This window comes from Pteropus alecto, unplaced genomic scaffold (genome assembly GCF_000325575.1).
Source record: "Pteropus alecto unplaced genomic scaffold, ASM32557v1 scaffold3, whole genome shotgun sequence".
In the NCBI taxonomy this organism is placed as follows: Eukaryota; Metazoa; Chordata; class Mammalia; order Chiroptera; family Pteropodidae; genus Pteropus; species Pteropus alecto.
In genome coordinates, this window is record NW_006442484.1 from 14,491,854 (window position 1) to 14,512,457 (window position 20,604).

Here is a 20,604-nt window from a genome sequence, read left to right on the forward strand (position 1 = left end):
CAGATAATAAATAAATGAATGAGCATGACTGTGTTCCAATAAAACTTTACTTGCAAAAACAGATGGCTGGCCATAGTTTGGTGACCTTGGTGGCTGGAAAACTAGTTAGAAGACTGTTGTCATAAAAAAGGCAAAATTGATGATTGCCTGAGCATTAGAGGAGTTGGCATAAGCTGTGTTGAGGCGTAGCTGCTAGTTCACTGCTACATTCACAGCCAAAGCACAGATGATCAAAATATTTATCGAAGGAATGAGACGGAATCTATAGACTGGTATATATCTTGAATGTATAGTAATAAAAGTGTGTCCACTTGTTTGCAAGAGAATATTTTAATTTTAAATTAATTTGTACCACAAAAATGAATGGCTTCAAGACATATATCTGTTAAAAGTAAGCATGGTATCTCCAAGCCACACAAAAAAAAAACCTCCATTATCATTTATTTGTGTACTTTTGTCACCACGTCGGATTTATTTTTTGGAGGGATACTTTTTAAATAATATTACACATGATTTTTGTTGTCATCATTGGTTAACAGATAGCATTATGTGTTTCACAAAAGCTTAACATTTTATATCTTTCTTTCAGTCCCTGTGTTCCCAAGAGAATTATATTATTGACAAAAGGTGAGGGGATTTTTAACATTTCTTTTAGTAACTGTCTAACTGATCCTAATAAAAATTAAAATGTTATTAAAATGCCAACAGAATCCAAGATGAGGATGCTAGTAGTACCCAGCAGAGGCGCCAGATATTTAGGTATTGGAAGCATGTTTCCATGCAGTATTGAAAACTTAAAGCATTTTTCTTTATTCTTTTCATTTTTATCTCTATTAGCTTTTCAAAGATTTATTTCTAAATTACAGAGTTAATAAAGATGCTTCAGGGAGATCAACAAATAGCCATCAAAGCAGCACTGAGAATGAGCTGAAGTATTCTGAACCGCGACCCTGGAGCAGCACAGATTCCGACAGCTCTCTCCGAAACTTCAAGCCTGCTGTAACCAAAGCCAGCAGCTTCAGTGGAATTTCAGTCTTGACAAGAGGTGATAGTTCTGGAAGCAGCAAAAGCATAGGCAGGCTTTCAAAAACAGGTATAAATATCTATCTAGAACTGTACAGTCAAAACATTAGTTTCCCTAACGTCTTAGCTCTTTATTTATCATATGGCTTTTGTAATTACCCTAAAATATAAAATTCCTACCAGCAGAGCATGGAGCACCTCCAAAGTACTTAAGCGGTAGTATGTTTATTGACATTACGATTCGTTCTCTGTGCAAGAGAGATTTCCGAACATCAATTAAAATAAGAATTCTTTAGTTTGACATTAACTTAATCAGGCTGTTGGTTCAATGAAGTGTCATCTCTTGTTTGAGTGCCCAGAGGTGGTTGGAAATTCTTCACTGCTTATTTATGGTTGGAAGGCATGGCTTCTCACCTAGGATTATTTAACAGTGATTGCATTTTCAGCTTATACTGTCAATTATAATTATATTTTTCATGATAAAGTTCTTCATTTGCCATTCAAAATGCATAAAATTGCTGAGAATATTTGAGTAATTTAAAAACTAAAGAAAAATAGTATGTCGTAATTGTTATGAATGAGTGGAAATTGCAATAACATCCTCATTCTCTTAGCTTCTTTGCATTTACAGTATGTAACATTTAGGCTTATAACATTTTCCCCTTTTCATTTTCACCAACTGGCTTCAATATTAAAGAAGCTCACGTTTCTTTTAGGGTCTTTGTAGATCCTTATTTTTATCCCAAAGAAGCAGTAAAGTCAGCAGAAATGGCTCCCTCTGTTTAGCCTGTTTGGATTAACCTAGACATTTGGTGTTGTACAGATAGCAATTGAAGGGAGAGATGTATATTTGAAGGTGACAGAGTATTTTTTAATCCTTGATTATACTCAATGCTTTAAATATTAAGGCTTGTGAATTGTACTTGTCACTTTTTTAACTTTGTGGATATTAAAAATGTCCTAATGTATATGATAGAATATTACTAAAGACAGGTACATTTTATGAATACGATATGTATATGTACCAAATATGCATTTATTTTTTAAATTGTCAATTAGTCATTAGAACAGAAAAAAGCTACTGATGTATCATGAGAAAGTCATTTAGACACACTGCCAAATTAGAACATTTAAGAACATATACTCTTCGTTATCTGTATTATCTTCAGAGATAAAAATAAATATTATCTAACTCAGTAGGAAAAATGACATTATAATTCTTGTCAGTAGTCATTTTGGCACAACTTAGAAGTTATTCTTCAGAGGAAATCTGTTTAGCATATCCTATTTGTTTATTTCTTTAAAGATTAATTCTCCCAGAGTCAGTGCTGTTTTTTTAAATATAATTAACTGTTTACATTATCAAAATTTTTCTTTCATTTTCTCATTATTCACCTTTAGCCATTATACTTAAAGTTCATGACATTTTCAGACTATATTAATAGAAAATGAAATCAATTGTAGGCATAAGAGCAGTTAAAATTATCAAATTAATTTATTAAGGGCAATGAGAAATTTGAAGCTGTTGCTCATATAAGTACTTGGATATTTTTCATGCTATCTTTGTCCCTTGATATGATAAAAAATTGAAAGGTGACTACATTATAGGAAGATGCTATGATTATGAGCTGAAAATGAAATTCTGCAGTGAAACTTGACAGTTGTTTCTCTGGATAGAGAATTTATCATTTTTGTCATTTCCTATACTACTCTTAATCTTTCTGTGTTCTTATAGATAAGGGGTTTCTGATTTAAGAGGTTTGGGGCATTTGGCTGTGCTAAAGTCTTTTTCCTGGGGAAAAATTATAATCTGTATATTCCTAGGTGTTAATCTAAAAGGTAAAATTTATATAACTTTGTCCTTTTGGGAATGTGGATAATGTACTTTTTGTGACTGTCTGTGGCTGGTGTTATTATAAATGTGCTTAAGTTGCATGCTTTAGCTATGACTTCTCTGACAACTTATGTGATCAGTTTGCTGTATTAAACCTGTTCATTATGGGGAGGGAAAGCAAAATTGTACAATAGATCAAAAATAGCTGATGCTTTTATGTGGTAACTGCATGGTATGCAATGTGAATTTTATTGTTATGTGTTTAAAACCTGCGTTTTTATATGAGGTTTAAAAAATCCATATTTTTCATTACTCCTCCCCTAGGTTCTGAGTCTTCTGGTAGTGTAGGGTCATCTACGGGCTCTCTTTCTCACATCCAGCAGCCTCTTCCAGGTACAGCTCTCAGCCAGTCTTCTCATGGCGCACCTGTCGTCTATCCAACTGTCAGCACTCATAGTTCTCTTTCCTTTGATGGTGGCCTAAATGGGCAAGCCGCATCTCCTAGTACTAGCTTCTTTTTGCTTCCCTTGGAAGCGGCAGGCATACCACCTGGCAGTATTCTGATCAACCCACAAACAGGTTGGTATCCCAAAAAAGGTGTTTATTTTAGTTGAGATATCAGGAGTTGTTTGAAAATTCAAGAATATGTATTCAATGTTTTATCTGTATACGTGTTATCAGCTCTTTATTTTTCATGCATAACTAATATTTTCTCTAGAACTTTAATAAAACACTCATGGCTAGCAAGTGTTAAAAGACATCAGAAAGTATTTTTCTCTTTGCGACTTCATCTTTTATGCCAAATAATGGCCTAACTACTTAAAAACAATTTTTTTTTCCCAGAAATTAGACAACCACCTTTGAAAGAACTTTATTTGATAAAAACTTTATTCTGGGGAGCATAGTATTTATTTCATAAAGAAGGAAAAATCTAACAGCTCTGGAAAGAACCTATAAGTAATTGTCCTTCTGAATATGGAAATTATTTTCTACAGAGGAAAAGCTAAAGGACATCTTATTAATAAAAGAAAATAGATAGTCATTTTGAATTAATATTGACACATATTCTTTGCAATTAGATAATTTGCATATATTGAGCAGTTACTATGTGTTATATACTGTATTAGGTGCTTTAAATACATTATAATTTTCGTAACAACACTGTTAGGTAGGCTAAATCCCCATTTATAGTTAAGGAAGCAGTCCTAAAGAGATGAAATCATAATACATTATGTACATTTGGCAAAAATGACATATAGAGAAAATATGATCTTTTAAACATCACAAGAAGTGTTGGTCTCCATTCAAAATAACATAACCCAATCATTTGGTAAGGTAACGTAAACAACTTTAAATCATCTGATAACCTTCCTTAAAAATTCACTGACTTCGTTGATATAGTCAAATCAGCCTCATAATAGTTGGGCAAGATGGATACAGGTGCAAGTGTTACAGTCTCTGAATGTTCGCTTTGTTTGTTGTAGAGAAAACCATGGCTTGGAACTCACTGCCTTCAGATTTTATTTGCATTTCTTTTTTTGAGATAAAGTATTCAAACATTTGTCTCTATTATAAGAATTTAATTAGCATAAATAACTGACATCAGAAATTCAGTTTTTACTTAATAACAGCTATCTTCATATCCTTTGGGTTTATTATATTACTAAACTTACTGATTTCCTAGGCAGGATATAAGATTTAATATTTCACTATTTCCTATTATTTTTCATTCAAAACACATTAATATGTTTTTGATAACATGAAAGATTTAATTGAGTAGAGAATGATAGAATGAGAAACTAATCAACCTGAAATTGAATTGTATTCTTAATTTTAAATAAGTTTAAAAGTGACCTCTTTGCTTTTTGAATCTGTTTATATGTGCATTGAAAAAAAAATCTAGAAGAAGGTATCCGAATTGTTAACTATAAGATTATGGGGGATTTATTTTCTTTTGATCTCTATTTGTTGGTTATTTTACCACAATAAAACTATTATTTTTTATTATAATAAAAAGTTATCTAGAGTAAAATTTATTCTACTCAGTACTTAAAATATCTCCCCAATAATTAGTAAGCAATAAAAATAAGCCTCAAAATAAATATTAAAGTTTTCTCTCTTACCTGTGAATAAACCTCACTGGAATTAAAAAGATTTCTTTAGAAAATGATTTAGCATTTGAAAATCATTTACAGCTTTTAATAAGTTAGAAGCTATAAAATAAGGACACTGCCATCAAGCCCACAATTTGAAATTTGAAGCTGTTAACCATTTTAATTTTCATTCAGTTTTAATTTTATTAGTTAAATATATGCAGTGTGGCCTATAAATTAGCTATTTTTCACCACCTAATAGAGGCTAATTAATAATTTTCCAGTATCCCCAAGTCAAGCATTTTTTTTCTTAAAACGGAAATGTATTATAGTACTAAAGCACCATAATCCTGTAACTGAACTCTTGAGCAAGATGTATTTCAGAATTCAGAAGTTTTCAGAAAATACTATGTATTATAAAATAACTTTAGTAGATTTAGCACCCTCATAGTAAAACATTGCAGCAGAATTTCTGAATGTTCTTCAAGTGGGAAAAATAAAAACAATTAATACCCTCATATAAGGTCAGACTATGCTTCCCAAGCTAAGAAAATCTTTTAGCTTTCAGAAACTTGAGGCTTCAAAATTGTGAATGAGGATTTAGACATGTATTGTAAATTATTAGAATGACCTACATTCAAATTCTATTGTAAATGATTTTTTTTCTCCTTTTTTAATTTTTCAGGTCAGCCCTTCATAAACCCAGATGGGAGTCCAGTTGTGTATAACCCCCCTATGACTCAACAATCAGTTAGAACCCAAGTGCCTGGACCTCCACAGCCACCTCTGCCACCCCCACCACCTCAGCAAGCAGCTAATCACATTTTCTCACAGGTGCACATACCCACGATTATGTAATACTAATAAGTTCACCTGCCTTTGTATATTTGGGACTAAATTCACTAATTGTAATTGAGATAGCCCACTTAAGTATCTTTTAGAGTTTTAATATTCTCCACCAGTGATGTTCCACACACTGCTGGTAGGAAGAGAGGTTAACTTCAAGGGCTTTTCAGCTAATAAATGCAGAATATTTTCGAAAAGGAGGGAATTTTGTATCTCATGAGCCTGTGTGGTATTTTATCCTATTTCAAAACAGCAAGAAATGCACAAGATTCCAGAATAAAAACAAAACTAAGGTTGTTGGTTATCCCAGTGAGCAAAGTGAGTTTTTTTTAAGATTCAACAGAGTAAGCAGTTTGAAGAAAATGAGTTGAGTTGCTCAAGTTCTACAGTGTACTCTCCATCCCACCTACCCTGTGAGAGATAGGAGGCAAAAACATCCCGAGTTAAAATTCCTAAAAGCACTTTTAACAATATCTTGAATTTGTTTAAACACTTAGAGTTTACACATGCATTTTCACATTCAAGCTTTTTCCCTGTAGATGTGCTATTCATTCTTGAAGAACATGATTATACCAGTGTGAACTTTTATTTCAGTCTGTCTTTTGAAGGTTGTGTAACACATCAAAGACAGTTTGTACAGTTAGTTACACTTCTTTTTTCCTGTAAGACCATCTGAATAATACACTGGTGAAAACATGCAAAGTAAATTCTTGTGAAAGAAGTATGGTGACAAACTTGAACTGGAGAAATTTCATTTTTGAAATATTTGCTCAGGTTATATCATTGGTATTGCAGGGGTAAAGAATACATGAGCAGTTTAATAAAGTTATCAAATGCTATTTCCAAAGGCTGTCATATCCACTTCCCAACCGCATTTGATTACATACACTCAGGTACCTGTTAGGCTACATAAAACTCCTTCCCTGTTCTTCTGTGCCTTGGCTTCATTCAACTTGGTCCTGAAGTGTTTTTCTTTCATTTTGCTATCATGTGGTGGCTTCTGCAGCACTGTCTATTTCACTAGGAGCTTTACAGGACTGATTTCATTTCATTTCATTCAGTGAAAATAATGTTAGTCTGGCAGCTTCAAAAATTTTAAGGATTTATCTGTGGTTATATATTTCACATTATAATCTCTTAGAAATAACTTTGATTTGGTTATGAGATAATCCTAAATGAAAGTGTAGGAAGCTTAGGAAAAAATGCCTTAATGGACTATAATTTGAAATCTTGGGATATGCATGAAACTCCACGACTGATTTTCCTGCCATTGCTTCAGGCATTTCTAGTAATTCATCAGCAGCTACAAAAATAGAGAATTGATGAACAAATGATACTCAGTAACTATCTTTTGCACACTGAGATAATCCATCCATGAAATTTCAAACAACCAAACAAAATAATGCTGTGATTTCCAAAGCATGCAGATGGGCTACATTTCTTAAAACCAATCACTTTAAGTGGGTGTTGTTTTGCAGCCAGTTGCAATTAATGTAGGAAAAGGAAGTGCTGAGGCTTTTTCTTTTCTAAGTGGTGTCAGAATTTCACTTTGATCAGCCAGTCTTCTAGCCCACATTTTTCTCATTATCACTTGACACCCTGTCAGAGACATTAATTCATACTCTTGGTACTCATAGTACTCTTTATTTTATGCCCCAGCAGACTAAAGCTTTTGTTTCATATGACACATAGTAGGTCAAGTTGTCTAGAAGAAAATTACATCTTAATGGTTGTCTGACTTAATAACACATCGAATAGCCTATACTTGGAAGTTCTAAAGCCTCAGTAAGTGTGATATGTGCTGTCATCCATTAGGAAGCTTACTGAGTTGAGAGGTTAGTGAAAAACCAGTGGCTACTCTACAGATCTTTCAGATTTTACTTTTTAAGTACTTTTGCTTTAATTCTAGATTTTTTTGTGGGATTCTAAACTAAGCCTTTCATAATTTTAGAAACTGTTGTGTTGATCTTGTGGTATAAATGCAACTCATTGTCATATGTCTTAGTTGTCATAAGAATTTTCCTTATTTAGATTATTCTCTGGGCAATCTTAATCAGGTAGTTTATTTTGAAATTTTAAAATATTCTCTCTGGAAATACTGTCCAGAGGGAGATTCATGTATACATATATATCAAAACTAAGAGTTTTTATTAGATAAAATTACCTGGATTCCTCCAATGCTTGCTAACATGGCTCTCCACAGACCACTTACCTTACCTTAGCCTGATTGCCATCAATAAAATGGATTATAATAGTCTTTAAGCCAAATGTATATTACCCCTTTTGTAATAAACTGTATAAATATAAGATTAGGAAACTAAATCATATGCCAATGTCAACCTATGGACGGTCAGCTATATTTTATAAGATTTAGAAATAATTAAAACATTTTTCATGTTCAGAACACCTATTTTTTTCAGTGCCCCCAGGAAAACATAAAACCTTTATTTTCCTGAAATGCAGGATTATTCCATTAGTAAAAAAAAATTTAAGTAACTAGTTTTGCAGCTCCTAATATATACTCTCTTAATAAAAAATTTTAGATGGAAAAGAAAATGTTTATCTTTCCTACATAAAAGAGATGGATTTGTTGGGAGGTCTGCAGGTGCACGCATGCGCACCTCTATGTAAGTTTGTGTTCTTCTTTAGGCTCTTATTCTTTATGGTACCCACAGTACATTTTTCTTTAAAAATTGCTAAAAGTTATGCATTTTGGTACCAAAATTTAATATCTCATCGTTCATTATCAAATAGAGCAGTTGGCAAAGATGCTATGTAAGTTATTGCTGTCTGATAATAAGTGAAGTGTTTCTTTTATTATTTAGTGTTATATAACTAAATAGAGCTGCCCCTTCATCAAACCAGAAAGTAAGGATAATTTAATTGGTTTTGCTTTTGCCAACTTAAACCAGGGGTCTCGGTTAGATAATAGGATTTGAACCATCTAAATTACTTGTTTCAGTGAATCTAATCTTTTTATGAAAAAAATTCTAATTATGTATTAAATTTAAGCATAGATATATTCTCAGAAATTTTCATTGAGTTTTGTTTTTGTTGTTTCCTATGTTGTTGTGTTTAAGATTACTTTATAAATGTAGTTTAAGCTATTGTCAAAAATGTAACTTTCCATTTTATGCAGTTCTTCTAACATTTTATTCTGACATTAACATTGTTTGCCAACCTGTTATTCCTTAGCCTGTTCGTCCTCTGCAGTCCTCTTCACAGCCTGTTCAGTACTCTACAGCCCCTTACCCATCCCCGCTCCTGCCAGTCTCACCCACCCAGCAATACTCCGTGGTACTATATCTCTATTCACCTCCTGCATTGTTTCTGTGGGTGGATGTGTGATAAAGGCTTGTGAATGTGATTAATGTGATATGATCTTTTTTGATTTTTTTTAAGTCAAGAATATATACTGAAAAAATATTTCTAACCTGTATTAGAAATAAATTCTCTTTCATAAAATATTTATTATACTAGCTTATTACAGTGATTGTATAAACCCTAATTTTTTCCTTCCTTTTCATGATGAAATAATCTTCAGGTTGATTATTCTAGTCCTAACATCTTTTAACTAATTTTTTCATTGAGGTCAGTGTAGCTCTCTGCAATCCTGGAGTGGCGGCTTTCATCTGGGTTTAAGCTTTCTATTCTTTCCCCAGTGCCGTAGGTCCAGTTGACTTAGTACCAGTTATCAGGGTGAACTGAAGCTTACAACTACATAAGACCTCCTCCTAAGTATATTTTCAAGGAAGATCTTTAGCTACTTAATTTGTGACTAGAAAGTAATGATACCTCCTTTAATCCAAAGCATGTCCCAAGTTATACTTCTTCATAAGAGCTTAGCTACACCACTGCCATGTGTGCTCTGTGACCTTCTATAGTCACTAAGCATATGAGACAGCGATATAAAGTTAAAGTACCTCCTGCATAGTGCCTAACATGAAATAGTTTCTTTCCCTTAACATGAGTCTCCCTAATAGCCTACGTACTTTTCCCGGTGATGCTGTGATTTCTCAAAGTACATAGCCATCACATTTTCAAATTGCTTTCCCTGTTAAATTACAAGCTATCTCTTAAAGTCACTCAACACTTTTTAGAAACGTTTTGTTTTATTAAGGGTCTTTTTGTTTTGAGCTGAAGGCAACGTTCTTTACCAGCCTTGGCTCTGAATGATTTTCAAAACTCACTTCCAGTCTGAAAAAAAATGAAATTTTGTCAGCATTGAGAAGGTTGACAACATAAAAAAGAATAGCATAAAAGCCTCAAAAATGTTTTGAAAAACGGATCACTGGAATAAGAAAATAGCTTTTGCCAAGATGACTCTAATGGTAGTACGTAGTTATGGCATCTCTTTTGAAAATATTTGGCCATATTATTTTGTAATTACAGCTAGTAGGCATATTTAGGTATATTTTGAAACTGTTCATTGAGTTAGGAGAATAGCGCTAGAATATGTCAGAACAGCCATTTGGGTGGAGTAAAACCATATATTTTTAATCATTAAATCAGGTTCCCCTTTTTTAGTCCTTTCTGTATAGCCTTAATTTATTTTGCAAAAACCAGCACACTTGAAATTGAAGACATGTCAAGTTAGATCTGACAACTCAATAAGGCCACAATTTTTTAAGTAACTTTTTTCCCAGTTTTCCTCTTAGCAAAATGTGGTATATATTGTTGCCAATCTGTGGCTCCTTTGCAGCAGGGGAATGCCATTTAACCCTGTGATTTTCATTTCAGTGATACTGACTAGACTAGTCAGAACTGGTCTTTATGCTGTTGTTGAGTCTGGGAAACATTTGTCAGATGACATCTAAATCATAGCCCAATATTGGCTGGGCACCATTGCCTGCTCACCAAGTAGCAAAAGCATTAGGAAACTGTCATTTAGATTACATTTGTCTAACATCTGACTTAAAGAACAGACTGAAAAACACTAGGGAAGAATAGACTTCGTGGCCAAATTATTTTTGAGAAATTAAAAAAAAGACCAGGGTAGGCGGATTTTAATTTTATTTAATTTCTGCTAGTATATTTGTTAGGTATGATAGGAGATACAAAGATGTATCTTGCCTTCTAGGAAGAGGGGCGATGATTTAAAGTGAGAAGTAATTAGTCCTGTGCCTTGCTAGTTACCTGGTATTTGAAGTCCTTTTAGAAAATTAATCATACAATATAAATGTTCAGTTTTACTTCCACATCCTAATGTGCCTTTAATCTTCATTTATATAAGTGTTTTTTCATTTATTATTGTGAGATGTTGTTATACTGTATTCTTTTCTGCATGCTATACATTTCCATCATATGTATTTTATAAGTAATTTGTAATGACAATATTGTAATTTTCCTACCTTCCTGCCTTAGAGTTCTAATTTTTTTGAAGCTATTCTTTTATTAAATCATTTCCATTGTAGATATGATTTCCATAGTATATACTACTGCAACTCATCTTAAAATATATGAAGTAATTTTCTTCATATTTGTTTCATTTTAATTAATATAAGAGATAAGTTTGGTCTGTGTTTGGAAGGCTTACTGATTTGACTTTTTCTTTTTTTAGCAGGACACCCTTGGATCTCAGTTTAGCCACATGAGTCTTGCCCGCCAGCCATCTGCAGATGGTTCTGACCCTCATGCTACCATGTTCCAGTCCACTGTTGTTCTTCAGTCCCCACAGCAGTCTGGTTATATCATGACAGCAGCTCCTCCACCACCGCCACCACCACCCCCTCCTCCTCCCCCGCCCCCTCCTCCTCCGCCACCTCCTCCCCCTCCCCTACCACCTGGGCAGCCAGTCCCTACTGCTGGCTACTCTGCTTCTGGTCATCATGTCAGCCAGTCTGTGCTCCAGCAGCAGGGATACATTCAGCAGCCCTCACCACAGGTACATCACTTTTTCATCTTTTTTCCCCTATCGAAGCCTCTCATTTAAGATCGGTTAATGTTAGAGAGCTTATTTTTAATTTCACATGGGAAGAATTTGTGAGATAGTATAAATAAAGCTTGTCATCATTTTCTTTTGCGATTTTGAAGTTCATGCAAGATAACCACATGACAAGTAGACACTTAAGTTGGATAGTTAAACTATGTGATCTTTGAGTTTCCTTCTGACTCTGAGAGGGTTTTGTTTGTTTGTTTTAATTAACTTAAGAGAAACAATAAAGTGAATGTACAATAAAAATAAAATTATGTATTTCAAGAAGAAATAGATCAGTTTGGAGAGAATTAACATTTTATCACTATTGAATTTTCCGGTGCAGGAACATGTTATCTCTCTCCATTTACTTAGATCTTCCTTAATTTTTCTCAACAGTGTTTTGCGGTTTTCATTAGACAAGTATTACATATATTATATTATATATAACCAAAGTATTTAATGTTTTTAAGTATTCTAATGGAGATTATTTTTAAACATCATTTTCTATTTATTAATTGCTGACATATAGAAACAAAGTTGATTTTTATTTATCTTGTATTCTGTGGACTTTCTAAAAATTCAGTTATTCTAGTACTTTTTTGATAGACTACTTAGGATTGCCTAAATAGACCATTTCAGTATATATTATTCTTTCCATCTATATGCATTCTATTTTTTTTTATTGCCTTATTGCATAGCTAAGGGCTCCAGTGTTAAATATACTCAACACAACAAGGGGAAGTAAAATACCTAGAATTCATTTTTTTTCCCAGTGACAGTTGACATTTAATATTATATTAGTTTCAAGTGTACAGCATTGTGGTTAGACATTTATATAACTTACAAAGTGATTCCCCGATAAGCCTATTACCCACCTAGCACCATACACCATACTTAATAGATATAGAACTATTCCAATTTCTTATGCTTTTTGGATCAAAGTTGGTAGTTTGTATCAGTTTCATCTATCTTGTTATTACAATATTATTAGCTATATTCCCTGTGCTGTACTTTACATCCCTATGACTGTTTTGTAACTGCCAGTTTGTACTTTTTAATCCCTTCACCTTTTTTGCCCAACTCTCCCAACCTCCCTTTCATCTGGCACCTATCAGTTTGTTCTCTGTATCTATGAGTTTGTTTCTGTTTTGTTTTGTTTTTTAGATTCCACATATAAGTGAAATCATTTATGATATTTGTCTTTCTCTGACTTATTTCACTTAGCATAATACCCACTAGGTCCACCTACATTGTTGCAAATGGTAAGATTTCACTGTTTTTATGGCTAAGTAATATTCCATTGTATAAATGTACCATTCTCTTTATCTAATCATCTATTGATGGGCATTTTGGTTGCTTCCGTATCTTGGCTGTTGTAAATATGATTCAGTGAACATAGAAATACATATATCTTTTTGAATTAGTGTTTTGTAGTTCTTCGGATAAATACTCAGAAATGGGATTGCTGGGTCATAAGCTACTTCTATTTTTGATTTTTTGAGGAACCTCCATACTGTTTCCATAGTATCTGTACCAATTTGTAATCCCACCAACAGTGCACAATGGTTCCCTTTTCTCCACATCCTCACCAACACTTGTTCATTGATTTATTAATGATAGCCATTCTGACAAGTTTGAGGTGATAGTTCATTGTGGTTTTAATTTGTATGTTTCTGATAATTTGTGATGTTGAACATCTTTTTATATATCTGTTGACCATCTGTTTGTCCTCTTTGGAGAAATGTTTATTCAGGTCCTCTGCCCATTTTTTAATGGGATCGTTTGTTTTGGGGGGTGGGGGAGTTAAGTTGTGAAATTGTATGAGTTCTTTATATAGTTTGGATACTAACCCCTTATCAGATGTATCATTGGCAAATATCTTATCCCACAGAATTCATGTATTAACGTAAAGATAAGTTTTTAAAAGTACATATTCTTTCCTTGTTTCCAATCTTAGGGGAAAGAATTCAGTCTTTAATCACTTACTGTAATATTATGTGTGGGTTTTTTTTGTACATGCCCTCTAACAGGTTGAGGAAATTTTCTTCTATTCCTAGTTTACTGAGAGTATCGTGAATACTAAATGGATATTATATCTTGTGAAATGTTTTTTCTGCATCTGTCGAGGTGACTGTTCCCTCCTTTATTAACACAGTGAATTATGTTGACTGACTTCTAAATGCTAAAACCTTTTATTTCTGGAACATATCCCACTTAGTCATGATATAGTATCTTTTTTATATATTGCTAGATTCAATTTGCTAATATTTTCTTAAGGATTTTCATGAAGGATATTGGTCTACAGTTTGCTTGTAATGTCGTTTTCAGGTTGTAGTAACGGTGGCACTGGCCTCAAAACAAGTTGAACATTGTTCCTTTTATTTTCTAAAAGAATTTGTATAAGATTGACGTTATTGCTTCTTAAACGTTTGCTAGACTTCACTAATGAATCCATTTGGACTTGGGATTTTTTTCAGGGAAGATTTTAAAATTACAAATGCAATTTCTTAGTAGATATAGAACTATTCCAATTTCTTATTCTTTTTGGATCAAAGTTGGTAGTTTGTATCAGTTTCATCTCTCTTGTCGAATGTATTGGCATAAAGTTACTCATAGTATCCCTTTTTCATACATTCAGAATCTTTAGGGTTAATAGCGGTATCTCCTCTATCTTCTCTGATATTGGTAATTTCAGTCTTCTCTCTTTTCCTTTACTAATTGAACTAGAGATTTATCAATTCTATTGATCTTAAAAAAACAGCTGAAGGTTTTATTAATTTTATTATTCACTTACTATTTAAACTATTTTATCATTTCCTTCTACTTATTTTGGGTATAACATTGTCCTTTGTTTCTGGTTTCTTAAGGTAGAAGCATAGATCATTGATTTTAGATTATTTATTTTTTCAGTATAAGTTTTTTAATGGTATAAATTTCTATCTAAGCACCATTTAGCTGCAATCCCCAAATTCAAATATGTTGTGTTTTGCTATCATTTAGTTCAAAACATTTTCTCTTTTTTGCAAGTGACTTTTTAACCCATAATTTATTTGGAAGTGTGTTGTTTAATTTCCAGATATTTGAGGGCTTTCTTGATACCTGTTAATTTCTATTTTAATTTCATATAGTCATAGAATCTACTCTCAGATTTCATTGTTTTGGAATCTCTTGTCTTCGTTTATTTATGTTCCAGCATATAGTCTCTTGGAGTATGATCCATGTGTGCTTGAAAAGAATTGGTATTCTATAATTTTAGTGTTTTGTTTTTTGTTTTTTAGGGTTTTTTTTTATTAAAATAAAGTTCACACAACATAAAATTAAGCATTTTAAAGTGAATAATTCAGTGACATTTAGTACATTCACAGTGTTTTGCAACCGCCACCTCTCTGTAATTCCAAAATACTTTCATCACCCCAGAAAAAAACTCAGAACCCATTAAGCAGTTGCTACCAATTCTCCCCGCCCTACCCCCCTCAGCCCTTGGCAACCACTCATCTGCATTCTGTTTCTATTGATTTACCTATTCTGAATTCTTCATATTAACAAAATCATGCAATATGTTAGATTCCTCATCTGGCTTCTTTGACTTAATGTAATGTTTCAGGGTTAATCCACATTGTAGCATGTTATCAGTACATTTCTTTTATAGCTGAATAATATGCCTGTGTGTGTGTGTGTGTGTGTGTGTGTGTGTGTGTGTGTGTGTGTGTACACCACAATTTGTTCATCTTTTCAACCATTGATAGTAGATTTGGAATGTTTCCACCTTTTGCCTATTATGAGTAGTGGTGTTATGAATATGTAGGCACATGTATTTAATTGAGACTCTGTTTTCATTTCTTTGGGTATATACCTAGGAGTACAATTGCTGGATCATATGGTAATTATATGTTTAACTTTTTGAGGAACTGCCAGCTGTTTTCCTGGTGCCTTTTTTTCCAGACAGATTGTTTGTCTTTTTGTTCAGTTTTAAGAGTCCTTTATGTATTTCTGATATTGAAACCTTATGTTTCTGTGATTTGCTGATATATTCATTCTGTAGATTGTGTCCTTTTACTTTCTTGATAATGTATTTAATGCACAAAAGTTTTTTTAACTTTGATGAAGTCCACTAGATCCACTTTTTCATTTCGTTGCTCATGGTTTTGGTGTCATATCTAAGAATCCATTGCCAAATCCACGGTCATGAAGATTAATCCCTGTTTTCTTCTAAAAGTGTTATGATTTTAGCTCCTATATTTAGGTCATTTAACAATTTTGAGTAATTTTTATATGTGGTATTAGGTAAGGGTTTAATTTCATTCTTTTGCATGTATATATCTATTTGTTCCAGCATCATTTGTTGAAGACCCTATTTTTTTCCCACTGAATAGTCTTAGTACCCTTGTTAAATATCAGTTAACCAGTCATGCAAAAGTTTATTTCTGGTCTCTCACTTTTACACAATTCTTTATTTTTATCTTACGTCAGTGCTACACTGTTTTATTACTATGTCTTTGTACTGAGATTTAAAATCAGGAAGTGTGAGTCCTCCAACTTCATTCTTTTTTTTCTTTTCAAAATTGTTTGCAACCTTTATATTTAAAGTATGTCTTTTACATATGGTATATAATTTATTTTTGCTGTTTTGTCCATTCTGATTAGAGTGTCTAGTTCTTTTATCTTTAATATGGCTGTTGATATGGTTAGATGTAAGTATGCCACATTGCTGTTTGTTTTCCATTTGTCCTATCTGTATTTTATTTCTATCTGCTTATTTTCCTGCCTTTTGTATTATCTGAACTCTTCTGTGTGTCATTTTATTTCTTCTATTGTTTTTTATCTATAGCCCTTTGAATCTTGTTTGTGTAGTTTCTTTACGAAGTATGATATGTATCTTTAGCTTGTCACAACCTATTTCATGTTCATATGAAACTACAAGTAAAATATACTAGTCATTTTAGCAATATAATTCTATTTACTCTCTCTCCATTGTTTGTGCTGTATATATTACATATATACATTATAACCAAAAATAGTATTACAATTTTTGCCTTAAACAGTGATGTCTTTTGTTTATTTAAGATAAAAAAAAATATTATTTATACACATACACACATACTGAAGAGTATTAATAACGGATAAGATCTGAAATCAGGATACATTTGTTGATTGTTGATATCTCCAGAAAAAATTAAGGAATCATATATGTAGTGTGTCTAATGTTTCAAAGACAGAAGAATATTACAGTAAATTTAGGAGATTCTTGGCTTATAACTGATCTAGAAATTCTGTGCTTGGCTGGTTTCCAGATGAAATGGGCACTCTTAAGATCTCCATAGACCTCTCTTCTTTTAGAAGTGACATAATCAGAAGAATAGGGCCTGAAAGAGCCCATTAACCTAGTAAACTTAACTCACCACATACTTCTACATGACAGGGTTATTTATACTTTACCCCAACCTGGATCAGATTAAAAGAAATTCAAACCTGGTATTAGTAGCTCTGGAAGGAACAACAAATCAAGCTAGTCTTATTGGCATTTTTTTTCCACCTTTTTTAGGTATAATTGACAAATAAATTTTGTATTGGCATTTTAATAGAAAAATTAAGGAATGGAACCAGTGCAACTGTGCATTAATGGTTAAACTGACATATATACAGTGATAGCTGTTCATCAGTTGAATTGAATGAGCTAGCGGTACATGTTTCAACCAAAATAGTCTCAAAACAATGTTAATTGAAAAATAAGTTTCATAAAATTATAGTAGGGTACCATAAATGTAAATTTTTTAAATCTTCAATAATTTTATGTATGGATAACAGATGTATATATGTGTGTGTATATATATACGTATATATATATATAGGTGTATGGGTACTAGTTTTAAAACATTTATAGTAATGATGTATTCCAACTATAGGATAATGGGTTTTCTGTGGGATGTAGAGCAAAGCAATGTTGGAGTGAGCATTTAGTTATTTCAGTACTGTTTGGTTTTATAAGATAGAGGAAAATCTGAAACAAATAAGGCCAAAAAAAACCTACTAAATCTAATTGGTAGGCATATTGTTAGGCGTCTTTTGTTATGTGTACTGTATGTTTGAAATTTTTTAAACAATTTTCAGTTAAATTTAAAGCTAAGAAAATCAGTTTTCAAGTGATTGGTGTTGGAAAGAATTGTTACTCTTTATACTCTGATGTTCCTCACAGAAAAAAATTTTTATTACAAGAAAATTTATTTTTTCCCTCAATATTTATCCTAGATGCCAGCCTGTTATTGTGCTCCAGGCCACTATCACCCCAGTCAACCTCAGTATCGCCCAGTCCCTTCTGTCCATTACAATTCACATCTAAACCAACCACTGCCACAGCCTGCACAGCAGACAGGTGAGTAGTATTTCTGAGATCATTAATTCTTAGCTGTGAGTATTGTTTTTTTCATCCCACTTTATTTCAGTATTGTATTAAGATACTGATTGTATGAAGATACTGCTACACTTAGTCTATCGAGAGTCTCAGATATGTGCATATAGATAAATATGCAAACCAGTGAGATTAAAAGAGTGGGCAAATCTTAGCACTTGCCAGAAAATACCACACTGTCAGGTTTATATACTAAAGGGTTGGGAGCCATGATGAGAATATGGTACCAAGCCAAGCTGTTTGGTGAGCAGCTTCCTGGTGCTCACTGCCATTTAGTTGAAGCCTTCTTTGCTCCCTGGTAGTCTACCCATGGTTACAACAGAAGAGAGGCAAGGCAGGTTAAGATGTCTCCTGAACAGCTAACCAAAACCACCTAACTTTGCTTGAGAACTCTAGCCTAGTGAAATTTTTTTTATATCTTAACTTCAGTAGGAATGCCTTTAAAAGGAATGTTCTTACGCATCTTTTTTTGTTTTGTTTTTCAGTTTGCTACTTGTATAGTGAAAGGTGTTTTTAAACCAAATGCAGTCTAATACTAGGCATGAAATATATTAAAACTCAAAAGATTTTCCTTCTGCTCTTTTCAAATTTTCTTTAAGCATTCAATGAAAACAGTTGATCACAGTTATAAAACTATCTTACTAATTTTACTGAACTCATTTCTCTCTCTTCTTCCTACCTAGATGTGTAGTTCTGCCCCAGATGTTTAATAAGGTATTTTTTCAGCCTTTCATAACTTTAGGTGTTAAAGTAGAATTTTTATTGGTTTCTTTGGAGGCTTTTTAGCTACTTGTCACCATTGGAGGCTCTCAGACTATGTCAGTGGGACTTACCAAGGCCACATAACCCTTCACCTCTACTTAGGCAGTTTCTTGCTCTTTATATCATGTGGAACTCTTAAGGAGTGCTGCAATTTTAGGAGGAAGACATCTGCACTGAGCAGTCTAATGAGAATTGTTCTTGCTTCTCCTCATCTGTGTAGTCTTCATTGATCGTAGTGGCTTTCCAACTTCCTTTACAACATATGATTCTTACTTATCATCCCTGCAAGGGACTTCCAGATCCTCAATCTGTTGCTCCTAGGAGTTGTCTTGGACTTAGTATTTAAGTTCTTCCTTTTGTGTGCTGCTGGCCCTGTATTTTATGTGTGACAGATGTTCTTCCAAAGGATGTTAAGTACAAACATTAATCATTTTAGCTGACTCAGAATTTGTCCTCTGTCTCAAATATGACTCTTTAATTTCAAGTTTTCCTGATGTTTAATTATACAGTCCACTTGTAATATAAACTAGTATAATACCATAATTTTGAAGGGCATCAAAAGTTGTTCTTTATACATAGAAATATTGGTTGTGACACTGCTCATTAGCTTTAATACATTGTTGTTTTATTCTTTAAGCAATTATTTTCTGAGTTTTTCTGGGCGTGTTACTGATTTTTCATACTGTTTTTGTTTTAATTTTTTTCTTCCAAAATTATAATATGGATTATAGGTAATGTCATGATAATAAAAAAAAAAATTATCTCATGTTCCCCATTCAGATACCTTGTGTGTGACTAATTAATATAGTTCATCAATACACTATTAATGGGCAAGCAAAGATCCTTTGTTCTGTATTTATGTGGGCTTACTAGTTTTGTTGTTTTTAATGGCTAAATTTTTGTCAAATTGCCTACAAAATTAAAACTTTTAATCACAGGTTGGACCAATATGCTTATACAAATGCATCTTTGCAAAAATTATTCCCACTTAATGGAAAACAGCTGAAAATGACAATTCTAATTGACAGCCAAAATATCTGTGTGACAGCATGTGTTTATCATCAGTCATATTTTAATTTGGGAGTTTTTTCTAATGCTAGTTATGGTGAGAAGGAAGCAGTAAGTTAGATTGTATCTGGATAATGCAGGCACAGAAAGAGAACATCTGAATAACTAGAGTTGGTCTTTCTAGTTATTTTATACAGTATCCTCTTACAGCTTAGGTTAATTAAATTTCATTTCGTTTGAAGAATAAAAGGGACATAATTTTTTATACTAATAAGTACAATAGAAATTTCCCTTTAAAGAAAAGTTTGGTAGTGCCAATGCCGAGTATTGTGTTGGTAATTATATTGAACCACTTTATATAATTTGTAGGGTTTCAAATTTTTAAAAAGTTACAACTTAAAGACTTTTTTGTAGTTAGATGATGGTTATTTTTTCATGTCAAAGCTTACAGAAAAGTGTGTATTTATATTTATATGTACCCTAATAGAAAAGTAAAATACACTGAGAGATGGACAAGGCAGTTTTTATTTCTGATTTTTTTCACAGATGAATAGAAATATTTGACTCCGTAATTTATATTTGTATATGTGTGTATGTATGTATATATATATATATATAGTGGGTATTAGTTATCTTTCTTCTTGAGTGAGCTTTCAAAGAATTTTCCCATTTAATCTAACTTGACAAATTTATTGATAAAACATTGTTCATAAGA

General features: G+C 32.7%; 1 protein-coding gene across 1 annotated transcript in view; it reads left to right on the forward strand.

The window, feature by feature from the left end:
* R3HDM1 (R3H domain containing 1) overlaps positions 1 to 20,604 on the forward strand; it is a 168,817-nt gene that overhangs the window by 89,155 nt on the left and 59,058 nt on the right. The window contains exons 12-18 of the mRNA XM_015596445.2: positions 590 to 627; positions 709 to 759; positions 867 to 1,093; positions 3,182 to 3,436; positions 5,636 to 5,784; positions 11,357 to 11,680; positions 17,960 to 18,083. Coding sequence (XP_015451931.1) covers positions 590 to 627; positions 709 to 759; positions 867 to 1,093; positions 3,182 to 3,436; positions 5,636 to 5,784; positions 11,357 to 11,680; positions 17,960 to 18,083 — 1,168 coding nt within the window. The remainder of the gene's footprint in view (positions 1 to 589; positions 628 to 708; positions 760 to 866; positions 1,094 to 3,181; positions 3,437 to 5,635; positions 5,785 to 11,356; positions 11,681 to 17,959; positions 18,084 to 20,604) is intronic.